A 20,441-nucleotide genomic window follows, 5' to 3' on the forward strand; every position below is an offset into this window, starting at 1 on the left:
GGGGTTGAAAATGTTCGAAATGTAGTTGTGAAAACCATTTACTATTAGGTTAATATCAACGAACGCTTCTAATATGAATTTAGATCAAGACTTATTTTCTTATTTTCACCGTTTACGGAGTAAGGCTTAGACATTTCGATTTGTAAATATGTATCAATTTAAATATCGTTAATTTAAGTAATAGAGTATCGTTTTTATATAATATTTTAACATTCAAAGTAAAATATTTTTCAGTTTTAGGCTCAAACAAGTCTGTTCAACGTTATAACTGAGCTATTCTACTGTCTGTGACATGTCAAAACTTGGTTAATTTTTCGGCCAAAGATATACACAGCATCATTCAAGATATTTTCGAGATAAGTGTAGATGTCGACATAAAATTGTATCTAGCTTCAAACAAACACGCTATCAAACATCAAACAAACAACTAGGCTAGGTATAACTCAATGTCTACCCAAATACCTCATTTGTTATTGATGTGATGAAACGATAAGATAAAGCTTAAACAACCACAATTGCACCAAATAGAAGTAGAAGGCAGCAAATAAAATGGAACATACTTTCTCATTATAATCTGCTCCGAACTGAGTCCAAATACACCGCTCACATTGACGAGTTCGACAATGCGTTTCGGAGGTTTACCTTGTCATTCGAAAACCGAAGTAACACTTTAGACGCGAGTGAACAAATATGTATACACTAATATGTGAACACAATGAAGAGCAAATTGCACGATTACGAACAGTTGGGAAGCGCGATATAGACCGGAACTCCGTCACTTCGTCACTCAATCACTAAGTTACAATTCGGCAATACACTTCCGGTTCTCGATCACACCGCTCCCTGGCGGGCTGAAGCAGTTTGTTGGATAAATGTCGGTAAGCATATCACAGAAAACTGCATATCAAGCAGTATGAAAACCATAACTACACCTAACGAAACTATTCACAATGGGAGCATGCGGTTTCCGTTTGTTTTGCTATTGACGGGCACAAACTGACTGACGGATACGAAGTGAGTCGCTACCGAGGCCATCGGCAACCGTTGATTCCGCCACCATCGTGCGGCGATGAACGACAACCTACTGACTACCTACCACCGACCCACCGACCATGTTTACTTGTTGCTGCTCACTCACTCTCTGCTTCAATGAATCTGTCTTTTACTCTTCCGCAGCTTCCGTTCACATCTCCGAGTCTCTGCCGGTGAAGTCATGAGTAAGGAAGTTGCATGCCGTCGGCTGGTTTGCCTTTCTACTGCTCAGATGTTTCCCAGCTCCGAGTTTTTGGTAGGGTTGTGGTTGCGATTTTAGTGAGCTCCCGATTCAGCTTCTGGCAAACTTCCCGGCGATTTTGTTTAACGCGTCTGCGGTTTATGGCTAACACGTCGTTTTTTCGGAACCGAAGAAAATAATTAAATGGTTTACACACACACACACTGTAGCATAAACAGTGTCATACATTTTGGCGTGCGATATTTCTACTCAATCGTAACTAATGTATACAAAGTTGAAAATGCCTTGCATTTGGCAGCGATAGACCAAACAAACTCAACCGCTAAAACCGGCAGATACATGAATATTCATTTTCGTTAAAGAAAACTAAGGATCTCCAGCTTATCGAATTTCTTTCAAGAATCAAGTTATAAATCAAACACCATTTTCTTCAATCTGCACTGAAAATATTCGATTATAAGAAGTTTGAAAAAATGTATGTGTTCACATTCTTGCAGTTCGAACAACATTGAAAGCGATAAATCGGGACACAATTAACCGTAAAAAGGAACGCTTCTGACATATGGTGCGCCTCGCTCAACAGTTTTATTAAGTAAATGTACACAGAAACTCTTACGATACATTATGAATCATCATGGAGGAGAAATTGGTAGCCAAAACAACTGTTCGTAGGTCTTAGATGGAATTGCATGACAAATAGGTTTTTGCACTCTATCAAGTGTGCACGACGAGGAACTTTTTTGGTCACTGCTTGCCGTTAGCTTAATCATTTACACGGGTTTCTTGTAGTGGTCGCAGTTTGTCATGGTTGCTTGTCGTGAATAACGCTTGGGGGATCGGAAAAAAGTTACATCAATAGGCCGTAACTAAAAACACGTGACGCTGTTAAAATCGTTTGTCGTTAATAATGAAATCGAAAGGCACACTGTATGCAAAAGAAAGTGGCCAAGCGAACTGGTTGGAGCAAGACGAACATGCTCTGTAAGGGACGTAGAATGTAGCAAACCAGGCATAATTCAAATCTAAATGATAGTACAATTGCACAAAGTTTGTAAAACGGTGCAGTTCATCAGTAGGATCTGCTAGATGCTGTATCCGGTTTAGTCAATTAGACAGACAACAAATAAAAACTGATGATAGGTAAGATGTAGGTAATGAGAGGCTAGTAAATGATAGTATAGCAATGGCATAGCCGATTATTATATCAAATTACTCAACTGCTCACAAATAAGGAAAGAGAATTCCACTAAGATGGCTCGGTTTTCACTGTTGAGGTGATAGGGCTAACACAACACGAATTAATTATCCAAAAGCAATGCTTAACTAATTAATTATTGCTGATTTGCATTTGCGGAAAAGTTTGCGGGAGCTAACATCGACGAAAGAAACACTTCAAAAGTTTTCGTTAGAGAATTTGTACCTTTAGCATTTGTTTCATTCCTCACTAACGCGTGCCGTTTCTCCCTCCTGCAACAGAAACTCCATGATTGTTTCTACTATGATACCTCTTGACTGCCACGGGCATTCCCTGGCTTAGTTTCCCGATTTTTTTTCGCTACGACTTTTCCCATTCACTACATGTTGTCTGTGACTTCAAGCCCAACCATATCATAGAAACGTCTTTATACTCGTCATCTGATGCATTGTTAACGGATATATTGCCATAGCACTAGCAACAGTAGCAATATTTCTTTTCCACAGTGGTTAAGAAAGAAATACATTTCTGATACTTGTAGACAGCTTATTTTTATTAAATTAGTCAAAAATGACAGCTAGGCGCGCGTAACTCAATACCGATGGGACTATGTTCATAAGCAGCGCAGGTGTTTTGGTGTTACTGAGAGAACCCGATGCGGAGCATTATGCCTTACAAAGCATCGAGGGAAATTTGGCTCATTGCCCCGCAGCCAGCTTCTTGGACAGTTCTACAGCGTTTATTGGTTTCAATACACGCACATGTACGGCAACAGAAGGCTATATAATTGTGATTTGCAGTTTCGGATAATCGTTATATTTTTAAACATCCCATATGTTTGCATTGTTTTTTAAAATAATTTTTTTAAATTTTTATTTTGTTGTTAAAGCCCGAATTATTTGATAAATTAATATCGGTCGCCTATATGTGGTAACATCCAGCATTAATAAAGATACTTTTTATTTACTGCTATTTGTTTTAAATTTGTTTCTAAACAGCCATTTCACAAGGTTTTGGAACATTTTGAAGTATTTCATGTTATAGTTTTTAACGAATTAAACAATTTTGCACAAGAGTGTGAATGCTGAAATCGTGAAGTTCTTTTCAATTCCAAATAATCTTTACGTAAATATCTTGGCATCAGATATAAATCTGGTGTTTTGCAGTTATGGTTCACATTTAGTCTATTTTCTTATCATAGTCCATGTTAAAGAATGGAAAGACAACCTGGACTAAAATATAACAGAGTAAGGGATAACTTTCAGTTTGTGCATTTCCAAGAGAGAAGTAGATTTAGGTTTGGTGATGTTGTTGTTGCTTCTGACCAATGACATTTCATTGCTAGTTGAAATTTTAATTGACACTTCATAATGACTGCTAAGTCTCTTCCAACTCGACTAAATAGTTGTATTTATTACATTTGGTTAAAGTTCTTAGCCTTACTTTTAGACCTTCATTAAGATATTCTATTTTAATTCTTTTATAATTGTATATAAATTTCTTCTGCATCCCCAAAAACGTCAAGGATTTGTAACATCCATCGTAACAAATCTATTTCAGAACAGATAAAATTTCATAGCAAATTTGAAGTTTAACTGCTTCTTCATACGATAACAGTTAATATATTTGAATTAGGTAAATTTGCATTAAATTTATCTATTCTGTAAATATTAAACAAGTTTTATGCTAATTTTTGTATTCTTCTTTTATCTAATGAAATGCATTAAAGTTGGAAAGTTCTCTAAACAAGGAACAGTGAGGAACAGTGAGAAACACAAACGACACTAACTATGCAAGAAAACGTAAACAACGCTTATTGCTGTTAGTTTTATCCATTTTATCATATTGACTTAGTTTTTCTTTTTTTTTTTAACAGACGTGTCTTCAGATAATATGATATCATTTTTCAAAGGATCGCCTATCCATCATTTCTTGGTATTTGAATGTGATGAGAGGAGTTGCTCAGCTAGACACAAGTTTCACCGATAGCGGATGGTGTAAATTCTGTTATGAGATTTCCACATAAATTTGAAAATTAAATTACCAATTAAAAAGGTTTGTCTTGCATTTCATCAAAAGAAAAAATAAATTTCATTCCTATAAAAAGTAGTCGTGCCAAGGTAGATAAAAGCATAAATGGTGATAGAAAAAATTATGAAAAGAATTTGTATTGAAACAAACACACTTCATCGCGTGGTCAAGAGTAACATTGGCAGCTACAGGAGAAAACTAAGACAATTTTCTAACATACCTTTCAGGCATTCCTTTCCTTAAACCTCCGTAATTCACTTATACAAGCGATGTTACTGATATTAACATGAATTTCCGAGTCACACATCTCGATCAGATCTCACGCTTTGTTTTTGGTTTGCATATGATAGAGAGATGACCTAAGTTTTCATGTTGTTGATAGTGTCTTAATTTCTCATCCTTTTTTGGATAGGTAAATATCATACACACAGATGGTCAAATTATTTATATAATTCACCTATAACACCTAAAAATTATGGTAATACCACCTTAGCGTCTAAAGAAAAGTAGGTAGAGACCTTTCGTGTCAGTGGATTCACTTCTGTGTGTAAGCAGATGATATTGTTCCGCACGAGGAAACGAAAGCAAACATTATAGGTTTCCTGATATTGTTTGGCATTGATATAATTGAACAAACATCTTTTCTCTGGGATGTACGATTTCCCATTTGCCTTATCAAGAATGTTTTTAACCGTGTTTTGTTAAAGTTATTATTAAGCAACGATAAATATAATGACACATTTCACCAATAGGCACAGTGAGAAAAATCATAAAGGAATCAGTGTAAAATACCAACACTATCGTTTCAACTTTACTATCCTAGCACATGTGATAATGTTTTCAATTGTCGTCTAAGTGTTTCAAAATCGTCGTTGATCGACTACGAAAAGGGGTTTTTGTGAACTTTTTGGCAAATATATCCCACCCGCGATAACACACGACTGCAAAAAATGTAGAGGGAAGTTCTCTTTCTAATTTTTGTTTTACCTTTTAGTTTTGATCGTTTTGCTGAGATTGACTTGAAGAACTTAAATCTTACTAGAAAGTTCCCTTTTACAATTCATTTTTCGCATACGAAGACTGCTTTTAAAAAACGGTACAAGGCTCGAACGTTCTCGTAAGCCAGAGATAATAAACACACCAGAAAATGAGACGAAGTCAAATTCCAATCAAGCAGCATTTCTCAAAATTCATTCTGTTCCATACCTCACACCGATTCATGATTGGTTCATGATTCATGTTAGAAATTGACATTAATGCTTAATTTAGAAGTAAAATAAAATATTTTTCTCGTACATCCCACGGAAACATGAATGGAATTATAACATATTTTTATCTTTATTATGGGTTCAAGTAAATAGCATTGACAATTTCAATCGTGTATCAACAGTACGCGGACTATAAGGTAGTTTTCATTTTACGTACTCTTTGCAGTTTTTTTAGTTGCAATCGTTTTTTTTTATTTTGTTATTGTGTGTTGTTCTTGCCTAACAACAAAAAAACACTAATAGAAAATAACAAGTAAAATACTGCGTTAGTTATTTCTACTGCCTGTAACTAAAATTGACGATGTTGTTTCACCATAATCACCATAATCAGTAATCGTCATCATTATTACATATAACTGCTGCGTTAAAATGAAGTTTTGCCGAAGATGAAATTTCCCGGTGAAGCTGGGTCGTCCGAAGAAAAGTATTCGCGCCACAACTCGGCGAACTCATCACGATCGACCTCAACAGCTCCCTAAATTGAACATATTTAAAAATATTATAGTGCTATGTTATAAAAAAATGTTTTATTAATGTAGTAAGTAATGTCTTTATGTTCTGTTTTCATTGATCTTCATTTCATATAAGTATCTTGCATTTAACAAAATAGCAAGAGGAATAAGCTTAGTTATTGCACAACCCTCTCATTTTCCAACTCTCATCCACATTCCACCTCTACGTGCACTACCCATAATTTATAAATGGGTTTTGGAGTAGGTTATTAAATGTTTTGAATTTAACTACTATTTTACTAAGCTGTTGATATTAGATTAGTTTTTTGCACTTCTTGGGCAATGAAGTTTTTTTTTAGTTTATTTCAAGCAACTATGCGATTATTCCGACACTATACTATCGGATTTGCAGCAAGGTCGAAAATCCTTGGCTCTATGCCATTTGCCAGTGCAGCTTAAAGCTGCACGTCCTTCCCATGTGACCTATATAGTTGTTTTTGATCGTATTGAAATAGATTGAATCTACGTTTATGCAAAAAAGTAAAAAACTCGAAATATACGAAATATGCAATCGCTATGAAACCACCCAAAAGCGTTTCGCTTTAGGAAGCTATCCTCCGCTATGGGAGGTTTAATAAAATATTGTCTGTCTAATTTTCAAATAGAAAATTAAATAAAATAAAACTTGATAACTATAAGGCGAAAGCATGTTACCGAAATCAACGGGATAATCTAAACTGATGTCTTACGACCGATGTGTTGTAAACATCAATGTAATGTCGCCATAGAATACGAATATGTCCAAGAGATATTCATATTCTATGGCGACATTTCATTGAAAAATTATCGGGACAATCAAATAAAATCGAACCAAATAATCTGTTTCGTATGACTCTTGGCAAGATTAAATAATTTAAATGTATGGTAAAAATACTATTCTTCTTTTGACCTTCAAGCAAACAGTTTCGACTTGATTGGTTTTTCGTCCAAATTGGCCACTGTTGGACCATCAATAAAAAATTATCTACTGCGTGTGTCTGAAGGAAACCTTCCGGAAGAAGGTATCGTAGAAGCGATTGGCTTTGCGAAAGATATTTCTAGAAGCTGATAACACGAAATCAATTATCCGTTATGCTTTCATCAACAATGAAATGGGTGATTAAACTTTGCACTTTTTCTATGGGATACACTTACTTTGGACATCTTTTTAAATGCCTCTTGACACTCATTCTTGTCTACACCGTAGCTCGAGCAAACGATAGAAAATTCGTCACCATCGATGGTACCGTCATGCGAGGCATCCTCCAGGTCGAACATGAAGTTCATGTATCTTGAGATTGTTAAGAAACAAGTTGACAAAAAGAGAATAAATGCTGAAGGTAGCTTGATGAAAGCAATACAAATAGTCTGTGATCGCGGAAAACGTTTTTTATATTAAATTTAAAAGGTACTTTGAATTGTTACTGTATGAACACATCCCCAGTGGATAGCAAACGATGGTTTGAGGTCTTACAACATAATGACAAATTCCAGCTTAGAATACTTCAGGCGACTACGTAAGAAAGCGAGATTAACCTCCGCATCAATAAGTCAGATCTTAACATTTGATTTAACAACAATTGATTCATTTACTCGAGACAATATGAAGAAGAAATACGCTCCTGGAACCCTTCCATTACTAATAGGCTAAGTTGTATATATTATACGAGGTTTGTTCAAAAAGTATCGCGACTTTTCAATTTCCGCGGACTACGTAAATTCGATTTTCAAAGTTTTTGTGGCGTTAGGTTGCTACACTTGTCAGTGACTTATGGTAGAAATTTCGGCCATTTTGAGTAATCAGTAAATTTTGGACAGCTGTTTTGCTTGGGCGTGTTTTGACTCATCGTCGATTTTTGTGTACGCCAAAACTCTAATTGACCACGAAGCGGTAATTTAAGTTTTGGAAACAGAAAAAAACAGAAAAAGACACAGGGGGCCAGATCTGGGGAATAAAGTGGCTTTGGCATCACTAGAGAGTTGTTTTGGCCAAAAATTCGCGCAGAAACAACGATGTGTTAGCAGTGTCGCAAAAGCCAATTTTTGTTTTTCCACAAATCCAGACGTTTGTGATGGATTGCTTCACGTAAATTGCGCATAATTTTTAGGTAATATTCCTTATTGACCGTTCAACCCTTTGGCAACAACTCGTGATGAAACACGATCCTGCAATCGAAGAAACCTGCAAGCAAAACTGTTCGCAATCGATCAAAGTAGGCTTTTCGACGTTCACATCTTCTCGGCCTACTGAGAAAAATTTGAAACACCGATAAGCAATGCTTTTGGTCTTGAAAGCTTTACCATAAGCCACAATCAACATTTCGATTGCGTCCGAGTACTTAATTTCGTTTTCACACAAAATTTGATAAAGATTCTTTGCCATCCATTTTTTGGAAGAGACAAAAATTGACGATGAGCCAAGACACGTGCACACTAAAAAAATTGTCAAAAATTTACTGATTTTTCAAAAATTTTCAACTTTTCACCAAAAAATCACTGACATGTGTAGCAATCCAACGCCACAAAAACATCGGAAATCGGATATACGTAGCCCGCGGAAATTGAAAAGTCGCGATACTTTTTGAACAAACCTCGTATATAAGTTAAGTTATAGACGGAAATCAATTCCGAATCGAAATCTTAGGAAGCCCGACTATGGAGTCGCCGAAAAGCAAACCACACTAATCTTTTAGTTAGTTTTTGGAAATAGACATTTTCTTACTTCATACTTTCTTTCTTTTCTTCTTTCTTTCTTTCTTCTTATTTTCTTAGTTAAAATTGCAAGACTGATGAAACTGACTGACTTGAAATTACTACTGATGTATCAAATGTCTATGTACACTTCTTGAAATGCTGAATATCTATTAATTCTTCACTGTCCAAGGTCAAAATCATTTCTAGGCTTTTGTTTATTTAAAGCAAACTTTTTTTCATCAACCATCTGCAAACATCAAACTCTAGGCAGATCAAGAAAAAGGTAATGATATTAATAGACCCCCATGTCCTGAATAAATACGACCCGATCCGTTCTTCTAAGATTTAAAAAACACCCATATCCTGAATTTACTTCTTAAAATGCAGTTTGATTGATGCTAAATTGAGAATGAGAGTTTTGGGATTGTGTTCCTATTTCTGTGTGATCACGTTTAATGGTAACAAGACATTTTAATATTTCCCAATAAGCTGCATTATATTGCCTTATTAGACAGCCTTGAAATTTGCCACTGTACGAGGGGTGTTCAAAAAGTAATGATAATTTTGCATTTACGCGGGCTACATAAGTCCGATTTTCGAATTTTTTGTGGCGATAAGTTACTACACATATCAGTGATTTATGGTGAACAGTTCGGCCATTTTGAGTAATCGGTCAATTTTTGACAGCTGTTTAGCTTGGACAAGGTTTGACTCATCTTCGATGCCGTCTTTATCGCCTAAATCGTATCGTGGCGTCGTCCTTTCATGCCTCCTTTTGGTTTCCGGAACATGAAAAAGTCACAGGAGGCCAGATCTACAGAATACGGTGGCTTTGGTATTATTAAAGTTTTTTTTTGTCCAAAATTCGCGCAGAAACCACGACGTGTGAGCAGGGGCGCGACAGCCAATTTTGGGTTTCCCACAAGTCCGGACATTTGTGACGGATTGCTTCGGGCGAATTTCGCATAACTTGCAGGAAATATTTTTTATTGTCCGTTCTATCATTTGGCAACAACTCATGATGCAACACGACCCTGCAATCGAAGAAAACTGCAAGCAAAACTGTTCACAATCGATCAAAGTAGGCTTTTCGACGTTCACATGTTCTCGGCCCACTGAGAAAAATTTGAAACACCGATAAGCAATGCTTTTGGTCTTAAAAGCTTCACCAAAAGCCACAGTCAACAAATCGATTGCGTCCAATCGAATATTTTCGTTTTTCACACAAAATTTTATAAAGATTCTTTGCCATCCATTTTTTGGAAGAGACGAAAATCGAAGATGAGCCAAATCTTGTCGAAGCTAAACAGCTGTCAAAAATTGACCGATTACTCAAAATGGCCGAACTGTTCACCATAAATCACTGATATGTGTAGTAACTTATCGCCACAAAAAATTCAAAAATCGGACTTATGTAGCCCGCGTAAATGCAAAATTATCATTACTTTTTGAACACCCCTCGTATATGGTTTAATTGTAGAAAGTCTGGTCTTGGGTTACCTTTACTTGTAAGAATTGGACAATGGGAGTGGTTCACATGTAGTGTTGCGAGCCTCACAATTTTTATTTATTTACCAAATCACTGAAATAATTTGCATTGTCATCAGTCATTTTTTATGCTAGAATTTATAGTAGTAGATGAAAACAAATGTATCGATATTGTTTAATGTAAGTAAAATACTCACCTTAGCTGCCAATCCATAACCGTACTTGGGTCTTTTGCGTATGCGTCCCACATATTGCACCACTCGTCTACGGAGACCTGTGCAGGGTCAAAGAATCAACATTTAGTGACTATCGTTAACTTGCGTGATTATAGTAAAGACTTAAGTATTGGTGACGCATTAAGGAATTATGTATTTATTTATCATTAAAACGTAATTTTTTTATCATTAGAACGGGCAACATTAAGTTGTGCGGTCAACTTGATGCAGTGTCAGGGTTCGAACTGACGTTTTTTTTACGTTCTTTGTGTTTGTTAGATCGATAAAAAATAAAAACACAATCAGAATTACAAGTCTTGACGTTAACATTGTTCATATTAATTGAAACCAAATTCTTATCTGGCTCAATTATTTATCTTCTCTTGCTGTGATGCCAAGAGCAACAAAATTTATGCGACTCGCATTGCGCAAAACTCTACATGCCTGAAAATTATCACAGCCGGATACTGTCAGCCTTAGGCTTCGGCATAGAAACCACGTATCATGTTGTCCACTGGTTCCATAAACTTTAAGCATCGCCATCTTTAGACAGAACACGCACATATATATCCTATGACCTCACACATCCTTTTCCTACGTGTCGACTTCACAGAACCACTTCTGAACACCATTAATTGAATCTTTTTTCTGGCATTGCTCCATACTTTATTGCTCAGCTACAATAAGGTTTACTAGTGCTCCCAACGCTCATTCGTATAGTGTCGCCAGTCGGACAGTCTGCTCCAGCCTCAAATCAGCCACCATCAATCGAAATCATAGCATACCCATAAACAACCGAATATACTGGCAATAGCACGAAAAGCAAGGTTATGGGTTTTGCAGAATGCGTCAAATACGTAAATTCAAATAGAACTCTATTTACCAGCGACAAATTTACAAAGTGTTGTTTTACCTTTAGTGCCGGAAAAGGACAAATGCTTCTAATTGAATACAAGCATTCGATTTATCTCTCTTTTTCTCTACCCATACATTAAATATGGTGGATCTGAGAATTTTTAAATGGCACATCATTTTGACGTGCAAATATTATAGCCAATCACATACTTAAAGTTCTTCAAATCCCTAGTAGCTTACAGAGCCTTATAGAGTATACCTTATACCTTAAAAGTTACAGAGTGTCGCAAAACTTGGGTGTGGCAAACGCAACGCAATTTTCAACCATTTGTTGAACCTTATTTTATAGGTGATTTTTTGGTAGTTTTAAATTCTCACAGTAAGTTTTTTGGTACACAAATCTTTTCTAAAATATTATTATCTTTAAATTTTACCTAATATCTTTCAAATTTTGCACAACATATCTAATGTTTGAATGCAACTTTTCAGTATTGTATATTAAGGTATTTGTTAATTTAATTTTTATTAAAATTTACTTTATATTACTACTGTTGATGGTGCGAGAGATTGAACTGAGAGTTTCATTGCGGGCAGAATAATCACAGACTCTGCTCCCTAGCATCGTGAAAACTGGACTGCAAGCAAATAAATCCGCATGATAATTTACACAGCGTTGCAAAAGGAGACTCACTACTTATAACAGACCGGGAAAGGATACCGTTTTTCTAGGAAAAGAACTATGTCGCATCAGCATAAAGATAAGGAAAAAATAGAAAGCTGGGATGCGCTCACAGAAGAAATAAAAACTGATATTAATATTGATTTTGATTGCATAGTGTCAGCAGCGTATGCGGATGAATTGTTTAAATGCTAGTGATTGATTTTAGTCAGTAACTAAGAACAATGTAGATTTGCATTTATAAGTGCATATCCTCACGGCGTTTATAGTATGAAATGATTTGTTTCGGAATAGCCTTTGCCATTTTCCCATTTACATTGACAGATGAGATTAGTTCATCGTTACTTACTTCTTTATTCAGCACTAAAGCAAGAATCATTGTACTTATTACTTATTATAGTATAACTGTTGGCAGATGCAATGTTAAATTGATATTACGATAAGTTTAGAATGTCCGTCGTAAAATTGATACATTGATTAATAAGATGTTTTGTAAATTGTATACATGTACAACTTTCTTGTAACTTATATTGAAAATTTTATTCTTTGTTTTTTTCACACTTTCATATTAACAATAATAAAGTTTGTGTCTGCAATCCGTGTTAGATGCTGCCAATGCCAATAAAATGCAAACGGTAACAAGGTGTTGCAGATAAATTAATTAAAACTGAACTATATGCATGTACAATGCTCAGGAAGGACCAACAATGACTTTGGTGAAAACAGAATGCTGGAAAACAACTTATCTCTCTCCCCCACCAAGTGATCGATCCTTCAATTACCGGTGACTCTACCTGAAAAGGTGTATGTTCATAGCCACACATCGGTTCACTATCCGATCGTGATCAAAGGCATTATGCAGTCCGATACTGAAAGATGTTATGTAGTGAAAGCGATTCAAAGTAACAAGTTCACTCTCAGTAATCACTTTCATAACGTTTTCGGAAGTGACCGCAAGTAGAGCAGCACAAGATGCTGCACTTTGATAGCCTTAGCCTTCTTCAGCCCAAACAGAGCATCGAAGGCAACATAGAACGTTTTAGCTCCAATGAATCCAAGACCGCAATTGTGCGGAAAACCAGGAGCGAAAGAAGCCAGAAGTGTAAACCATAAGGAAAAGTGACTTCGATGTGTGCGAAATGATAACGGAAGAGAAGCTGCAGCTAGTGACTTACATCTGACCAGAAAACGGATGTGGCCTAAATGGCAGATGATTTTACTTTACGGTAGGAAGATTCACGGGATGTTCAATTTACGGCTTGGGATGTATCGCAAGGGTTCATTCTAGGACCAACATCCTGCAGTCATGAAAGATGGCCACCACCAAACCTCAACATCTATCAGGCTTGCATATTTCGCATTTCCTCGGTGTTTTCCATCCTATCCTATATAATTATTAACCTTCCATTGCCTTCGGAATGTCGCGACAGACAAAGTAAGGAAAAATTACGACATAGAGTTTAGTGCGCAAGTGGACCACTTGTCGGCAAAGAGAATCGATAAATCAAATTATTTCGTCACACCCTCGATTTCATTCTGAAAGCATTAAAAAATAAATTTACGAAGCTGAATTATATAAATTACTACCATGCCAAAAACTGTGCCGTTTTTTGCACGATACGATTTGCTTAGGCCTATTTTTATTACCATCCAAATTTTTGAGATTATTCCCCGCTAAGATATTACACAGAGACTGCCCAAAGATTATCGTAGAAGGACATAATGTATTTGCTATTTTGAAATCGTAAACAAGTCTTAACCCATCTAGTCACTTACTTGTCCATCGTTGTCCTTGTCAGCCTTGGAGCGTAGTCCTTCCCAGACCTTAAACATACTGTCGTGCGTTTCAACATTTTTCGGGTCGCCGGCAGGCCAGCCCCGAAGTTCACAGATTTTCTAAAGCAAAGAAAGACGGTCGGCCAAATGGTCAATTTTGCTCAGCTTTCAACGTGAACGGTATAAAGTTTCTTTAATTAGTTTAACTTAAATTTATGTTCGCTGATGTGAAAAGGCAGAACAATTAAACACAAGATTTCTTGGAATAAAAAGAAGATCTAAGCCAATACCTTCGGCGTATGCAGTTTATAAATATCTTACAAAAAATTCGAAACCGAAACTAGGGCCAAAAATTTTCTGATACATGATACATGTTGAAGGTAGTTTATTCAAAGCTTTTCCAGATGAAGAGTGTTTTCTTTTTCCTATCGATTTTTTAAATCTCACAGAAACCGACTAGGCCTTATATACTCCAATCGGTTAACTTTGAAAGAAATTGTAGAAATATTAAATTTGTGGAACACTCATCATTTCACTCACCTTGATGGCCAGTTCAAAGTCCTTGCGATCGATTTCACCACTCTGGTTGACGTCTGCAAAACATTAAAACAATCATTAACGTCGTTATTAAACAGGACGAACAGCCTAATTTGAGACAATAAATAAATGCAAATTATACACTCTGTTAACCTTTTACTATTGGTGTGGTTTTTTGTTTGAGGACGACGTTTGTTTGCGAAAAAATTTAATTTGTTTGAATAAAATACATTCCGAATGAACGTTTTAAATAGCGAACATTCTACAACGTACACGTCCCAAACAATGGTTTACGGAGGGAGAGACAATACGAATTCCCAACCAATCAAAACAAGCAGCAAACTACAAATATCGGTTAATCGGTTAACGAATAGACAATCGAAGGGACCACTCTGTATTTTTTTTTCTTCGAAGAACGGAGTGGGCCGTATTTATTCCGCAAATTGATACTTAACAAATTAAGTGTTTCTTATTGAGTAGAAGTGTGTTATGAATACGCTCCGGTTCTCAGATTTAGTTTTTATTCTTAGTTCGTTTCTTCATTGTACTGTTTCTAGACGGTCAACTTTAAACATACTCACTGAGTTCTCTCATTTCTCTATACAAAGTATTTGCTATAAGGGGTGTACGGGTGCTACGGGTTGTAAATTATTGGGCTGGCTACATTTTTACATTACAGACTAATCCTACCGCTATTCATACTAGTCAAATCTATCAACTAGTACTTTATGTCCGGAGTCCCCTTGTTAGTTTTCATTTCGCATTCGAGTTTTATTCATCGAGTCGTAGTTTAGATAGTACGATACGAACAAATGATACGCACTTTGATTTAACAACAAAACGGGATACTTTGAATTAATTTAATGTTGATCCTCTTGCGTGTCATTTTGGCAAGCTTAAGCAATACGAACATAAATTGTTCATGTGGTAGTCGAATACACCTTCAAACCAGTATTTATGGTACGAAAACAAGGATATCCAACATAAGACTATTAGGGATATGTGAACTGCAATATAAGGCAAAAGCATAGTGACTTGTACAAAGTTTCCCTTAGTTTAAGTCTAAATACCTCATAGAAAGAAATGCACATGTAATCAATCTTATCTGACAATTTGAAGCAACTTACCGAAGAACACGTTGAACACATACAACAACTTCTTCTTACGAAATTCTGAGATAGGAGACATGTTAAATCAAGCACAGCTGAAGATTCTAGTGATGTCTGAAGTGGGACCGCCTGTATTAATAGCTACAGAAAAGGAAAGAAAAAAATTAATATTAAAATTAATCATTTCTTCAAAAGAAGTTCTATTGGTATAAGATGGACAAATTTAGTGCATTATGGTTTCCTGAATCCCTTGTCAACTCCGCCCGTGGAGGGATGACCGTCATTGGTTTACCGGGGTGTCGAAGGATGACGGAAGACAGAATGGACGGACGGAAGACGGAGAATTATTCAATAAAATATGGTACGTGTATATTCATTCCGCATCTATCTATTCTAGGTTTTGAGGTTCAAATGAAGTGCCAATAAGATGAAATTCAATTTGCGATTTTGATTACTCTGAGAAAAAGATGTCGCCATCGTCCATTTAATCCAGATCATCATCCTAACATTCACTGGCGAAGTGCTTTCCCACGAACGTCTCCATGGCCTTTATTATTTTCGTGCTAGAGTCCTCTGCGCTAGACGTTCAAACCGAGTTTGTTGATTTATTGAATGATTAATTAATTAATTGATTGCTACCAAAAAATGTTTCACACCTGTCGAATGGATTAGGTTGGTCGAAACTGGCTTAATTACTTAACCGGCTACAACCGCCGAGCAGACATGCATCAAAGACTCCTTCCACCGCTTCCCGTTCGTTTCAAACGGGGCCTACCACGCCCCCTCTACCATTCTGGGCAGCATAAGAAACTTTGCTGACTGGTTCATCGTCCGCCATTCTCATGACATGACCAGCCCACCGGAGCCTGGTGAGGCACGCTTCACGACAGTGCGTTTGTAGAGTGCGTACCATTCGTTTTGAAAGCGACTTCTCTATTGTCCCTCCACACACGGGTCAAAAATCATTCTGAGCATCTTCCATTCAGGGGCCGCTAAGAGGGTTTCGTCAGTTTTGGCCAGAGTCCATGTCTCAGTTGCGTATTCTAGTACTAGGACTATAAACCGCTTAAATTCTTTTGGCGGTTTTGGCATTTTGCAACAACGCATGTACACGCTCACGAATGCAAAATCCAAGGAAGAATTTGACCAGTTCTTTTTTTTTTTAGTTCTTTAGTTCACATAATGACACAGCTAAGGTTCTTCGGCGAATGTGTTAATTTTACCTGAGGATTGTGGGATTTATGAGGCTTTATTTACCACTTTATCTGCTAGAAACATATTTTACCCCGGGATTCAGTCAAATTTAGGAGGATTTCTGTTCGAGCATGGTGCGTCATTATTCGTGGATTGGCAATCCTTTTTAAAATTAGTTTAGCCTCAGTTGATAATGGATAGAGTAAGGGATGAATTTTCACATGACCATCATGCAAAAACAGAAAATTGATAAAAGTATCTCCGGTACCTGGAGTACCGGAGAGTGTTCCCACAAAACCACTAACATGGTTACCCACCAAATCATTCTACTTCATTCCCAGCCACCAACAGCTTCCTACACTTCATTGTTTCAGTTTTACTCGTCAAAGGGAGCGCCAAAAGTCCTATGGTTGAACACAGTACTTAAGCATATGGACTCGTATGCTACGGCAGGACTACGGTCCTTTTCCTTTTTCTTTAACGTATAAAATGTGTCAAGCGGATTTGTGTACCGGCCACGGGCAAACAGGTGAAATTTGTCCATCCGAACAATGTGCGTCATATGTTCGGACATCGCTTCGGTAACGGATCAATATGTCCGCCATTTCGCCCAGCAAGTCCGGGATTACTATTTCCTCAACCAACTATTTCTTTCTTGTCGTGTTGCGACCTGTCCCACACCTACTTCTGATTGATTCTACTAAACGGTATCTAACTGCCGCTAGCTAACAGTATCTTCTGACCACAGAATATAAGTAGAAGGGTTTCCAGTTGAGACTTCCGTTTAGATTCACATACGAACTTAAACACTATACACTAAATATGCCAACTTTTGGGGTTTTCCATGGTCCTGTTAGCATAGCAGCAGAGAAAGAAATTGTCTTTATATTACTCTACTTATCACCAAAATTCCGCCACAAAGAATCAAAGCGCACGATAGCTACTTCAAATCGCGGTATATTGAAAAGAGACTGTCTTACAACGAAAACGAGAAATGGGTTTTTGCAACAGATTTGCCAACCCAACTTTAAACAATCAAAACTAAAATAAACTCGTTTTTTTTTTTAAACCGGAAAGCTAATTGATGAGCTTTCATACGACGGTGCGACACGACTGAGGCTTGTAATGCCGTTATGATGATTTAAATGTACGGTGAGTTCAGATTTTCATGTCTACTGGGGAATTATTTGAACCTTATGACTCATATCATGATCGATAGCTTTGAGCTCAAAGCCTCTCTGAATAAAGAACTCAGCAGGGGCTAAATTCAAATGATTTGGTAAATTGTAAGGACAAACTTTGAATCGTATAAATATTAAATACACTGCGGATAAACTATTATGATGAAGTGGCTAACTTATAATTTTCCCTTTACAAATTTACCCATTATCTGCCGTTAAATGGTTTTAAGGTTTGACTAAGCTAAGACATAAGTCATGCAGTTTTAATCAGTGTTTTAGTTTAACATAATAAATACGGCCCGGTCCGTTCTTCTAAAATAAAAAAAAACTTGCACATAAATTATTTCAATCAAATTGCGTATGTTGATTTCAGAACTAATAGAACATTTTCAACTTTTTATCATTTTTGTTTGGTTCGGTTATTTTATCATCTTGATATCTTCTTGTAGCATTGAACAACGGAACGGTATTGACACCACAATGAGGGCAGTATCGTTCTTAAATTTGTGTTGATAATATCAGTCTAACGACCACCGTCGTTCAATTTAGCTATGAGAAGGCACACAATCTGTCTGAAATGGGAAACGGTGTCCTCGGTAAACGTGTCTCATTGCTGTACCAATGCCAAAACAAACGGTGGATCTTGTTGGATTGCTATGCAATTCACATTTGCTTACGATCAATTGGCAATCTATCCATAACCTATTTATACACGAAAATGATAAAATTACCGTGTCACTGATTGGATAGATGTTTCGAACACCATATACGAACATACGTTACCCCAAACTAGGTTACCGCCAAACAACCCGAACTACACTATTTCCTGCTTTTTTAACCTTATTTAGTTATACGGGTTGTATAGTTTTTGTGGGTTTCGGCTTGTTGCAAATCGAATGGTTTCGTTAATAAACTGTTGAAAAATATCGGCTTGGTAGGACGTTCACTTTATCTGTTACCACTCTATTAATACTAACACCGTTTTGGCGCGCGTTAATGAATCCACAATAAGATGAACAGACCCACAGTTGGTACAGTAGTCGACAACGCGCGTCGTTGTCGTGCAGCTGCCCTGGGTTCGATTCCCGAGACTGACGTGACAGAGAGATTGGCGCCGGGCCAACAACCCCGCCCGTAAAAACTCAACGTTACGGTACGCAGCAAAGATTAACATTGTCTCTGTTGCAGGCCAAGACCGTTCGGGGCTTAAAATTACAGGATAAGAAGCAGAAGCAGGAGCAGAAGCAGAAACACGGTGGAGTTCCAACGAAAACGAATTGCTCACCCGCTCGTGAGAAGTGTCTGTCATATCGAAAAGTCTCATTCAACTAATACGGCTCTACGAGCAGCATCAATTAACGCCGTAGTACAGGAACGCATAAATTAGCTCTTGCCGCAAAATCTCCTGGCTTGATCAGCATTCCATGGAGACGCCTAGTATTCAGGTCATATTACGGGATCGGGAGCTTGTTCTGACTGACAAAGGTTTCCTTAATATAATGATAATCCTACATTAATTCATTCCTATAAATATTATTATCAGCGAATGAATATCTAGTTACTTAGCCTCAATGTTTTTTACCAAAAACATAGTATTAAAAAAATATCAAAAGCGTTTCTCCCATGATTTTTATTTTATGTTTCGCATTAATGAATAGCATTTTAAATACAAAACACACTTGAACATCGAAGTTTTAGTTTACATGCGATAGGATTCATAAAACGTAAGCTTGGAACATTTTTTGTAACTACGTAAAAATGTTGCACGCAGTACAAGATCTTTCTCGAAACAGAGCAAAAATAGAATATTTCCCGATATTTGAAATTAAAAAAAAATCTCTGCAGCGTGGAGGGGTACTACACATGTTCTATGAGAATTCAACGAACGATCGTCTTGCATCAACGATAAACAGCAACAACTATCTGACGCACAAATCATTCAATAATGGATCACTCCGGAATACAACTAGAGTCAATTGAACAGCTAGAAAACGCACCTGATCTTTAAGGACGAAAAGTTCGTTTAAGGACTGTTGGCTGGCGAAGAAAACAATTACACTATGGCTTGCTTATACTACAAACGAACAGAGGGATACGAAAGCAACACTTCGATCAGCAAAATGATCGCAATTATACCACACGTTAGTGAAACCGAACTGTATCACGTTTCTAGTTTGGCAAAGCGAACAGGTAGTACACACGCAAGACAAAACGCACAGCCAAACGCACAGAATATTAGAACTTTAAGACGCAGGATAGTGAAGTATGCTTGGGAGGAGCGCTAACGTAGAAGAAGTGCAGAACTATACAAATCGTTTGCTAGGCACAAAACGAATACAGGCTCCCGACGTACCGTAGGCAGCTTTTATAGGTGCGGCAATCATTTGATAGGAGCGACCGAAAAAGAAGCTACAAACGCAGCACCGTTTAGCAGAGTACGTTGAATAGCTACAACCCGGAGAAGAGAGTGAGAGTAGTCGCATCGGACGGCGTC

At 37.0% G+C, this 20,441-nt stretch overlaps 1 protein-coding gene across 1 annotated transcript; it reads right to left on the bottom strand.

Moving 5' to 3' along the window:
* Positions 1-3,328: 3,328 nt before the first annotated feature.
* Positions 3,329-20,195, bottom strand: LOC128274506 (calexcitin-1). Its single transcript, XM_053012730.1, has 7 exons — positions 19,945-20,195; positions 15,591-15,713; positions 14,467-14,519; positions 13,927-14,046; positions 10,599-10,675; positions 7,375-7,510; positions 3,329-6,203 (listed from the first exon to the last, which is right to left on the bottom strand). Exons 2-7 carry the CDS (start codon positions 15,649-15,651, stop codon positions 6,093-6,095), a joined length of 558 nt encoding a protein of 185 aa, XP_052868690.1. The 5' UTR covers positions 15,652-15,713; positions 19,945-20,195; the 3' UTR covers positions 3,329-6,092.
* Between the last annotated feature and the right edge of the window lie 246 nt (positions 20,196-20,441).

Source organism: Anopheles cruzii, chromosome 3, assembly GCF_943734635.1.
Source record: "Anopheles cruzii chromosome 3, idAnoCruzAS_RS32_06, whole genome shotgun sequence".
NCBI lineage: Eukaryota > Metazoa > Arthropoda > Insecta > Diptera > Culicidae > Anopheles > Anopheles cruzii.

Coding starts and splice junctions, on each gene's coding strand:
- LOC128274506 (XM_053012730.1), bottom strand. CDS start 15,651: ATGTCTCCTATCTCAGAATTTCGTAAGAAGAAGTTGTTGTATGTGTTC. Junction 14,047..14,466: donor ACTTTGAACTGGCCATCAAG/GTGAGTGAAATG, acceptor TCTTTGCTTTAG/AAAATCTGTGAACTTCGGGG. Junction 10,676..13,926: donor ACAAGGACAACGATGGACAA/GTAAGTGACTAG, acceptor GACCCTGCACAG/GTCTCCGTAGACGAGTGGTG.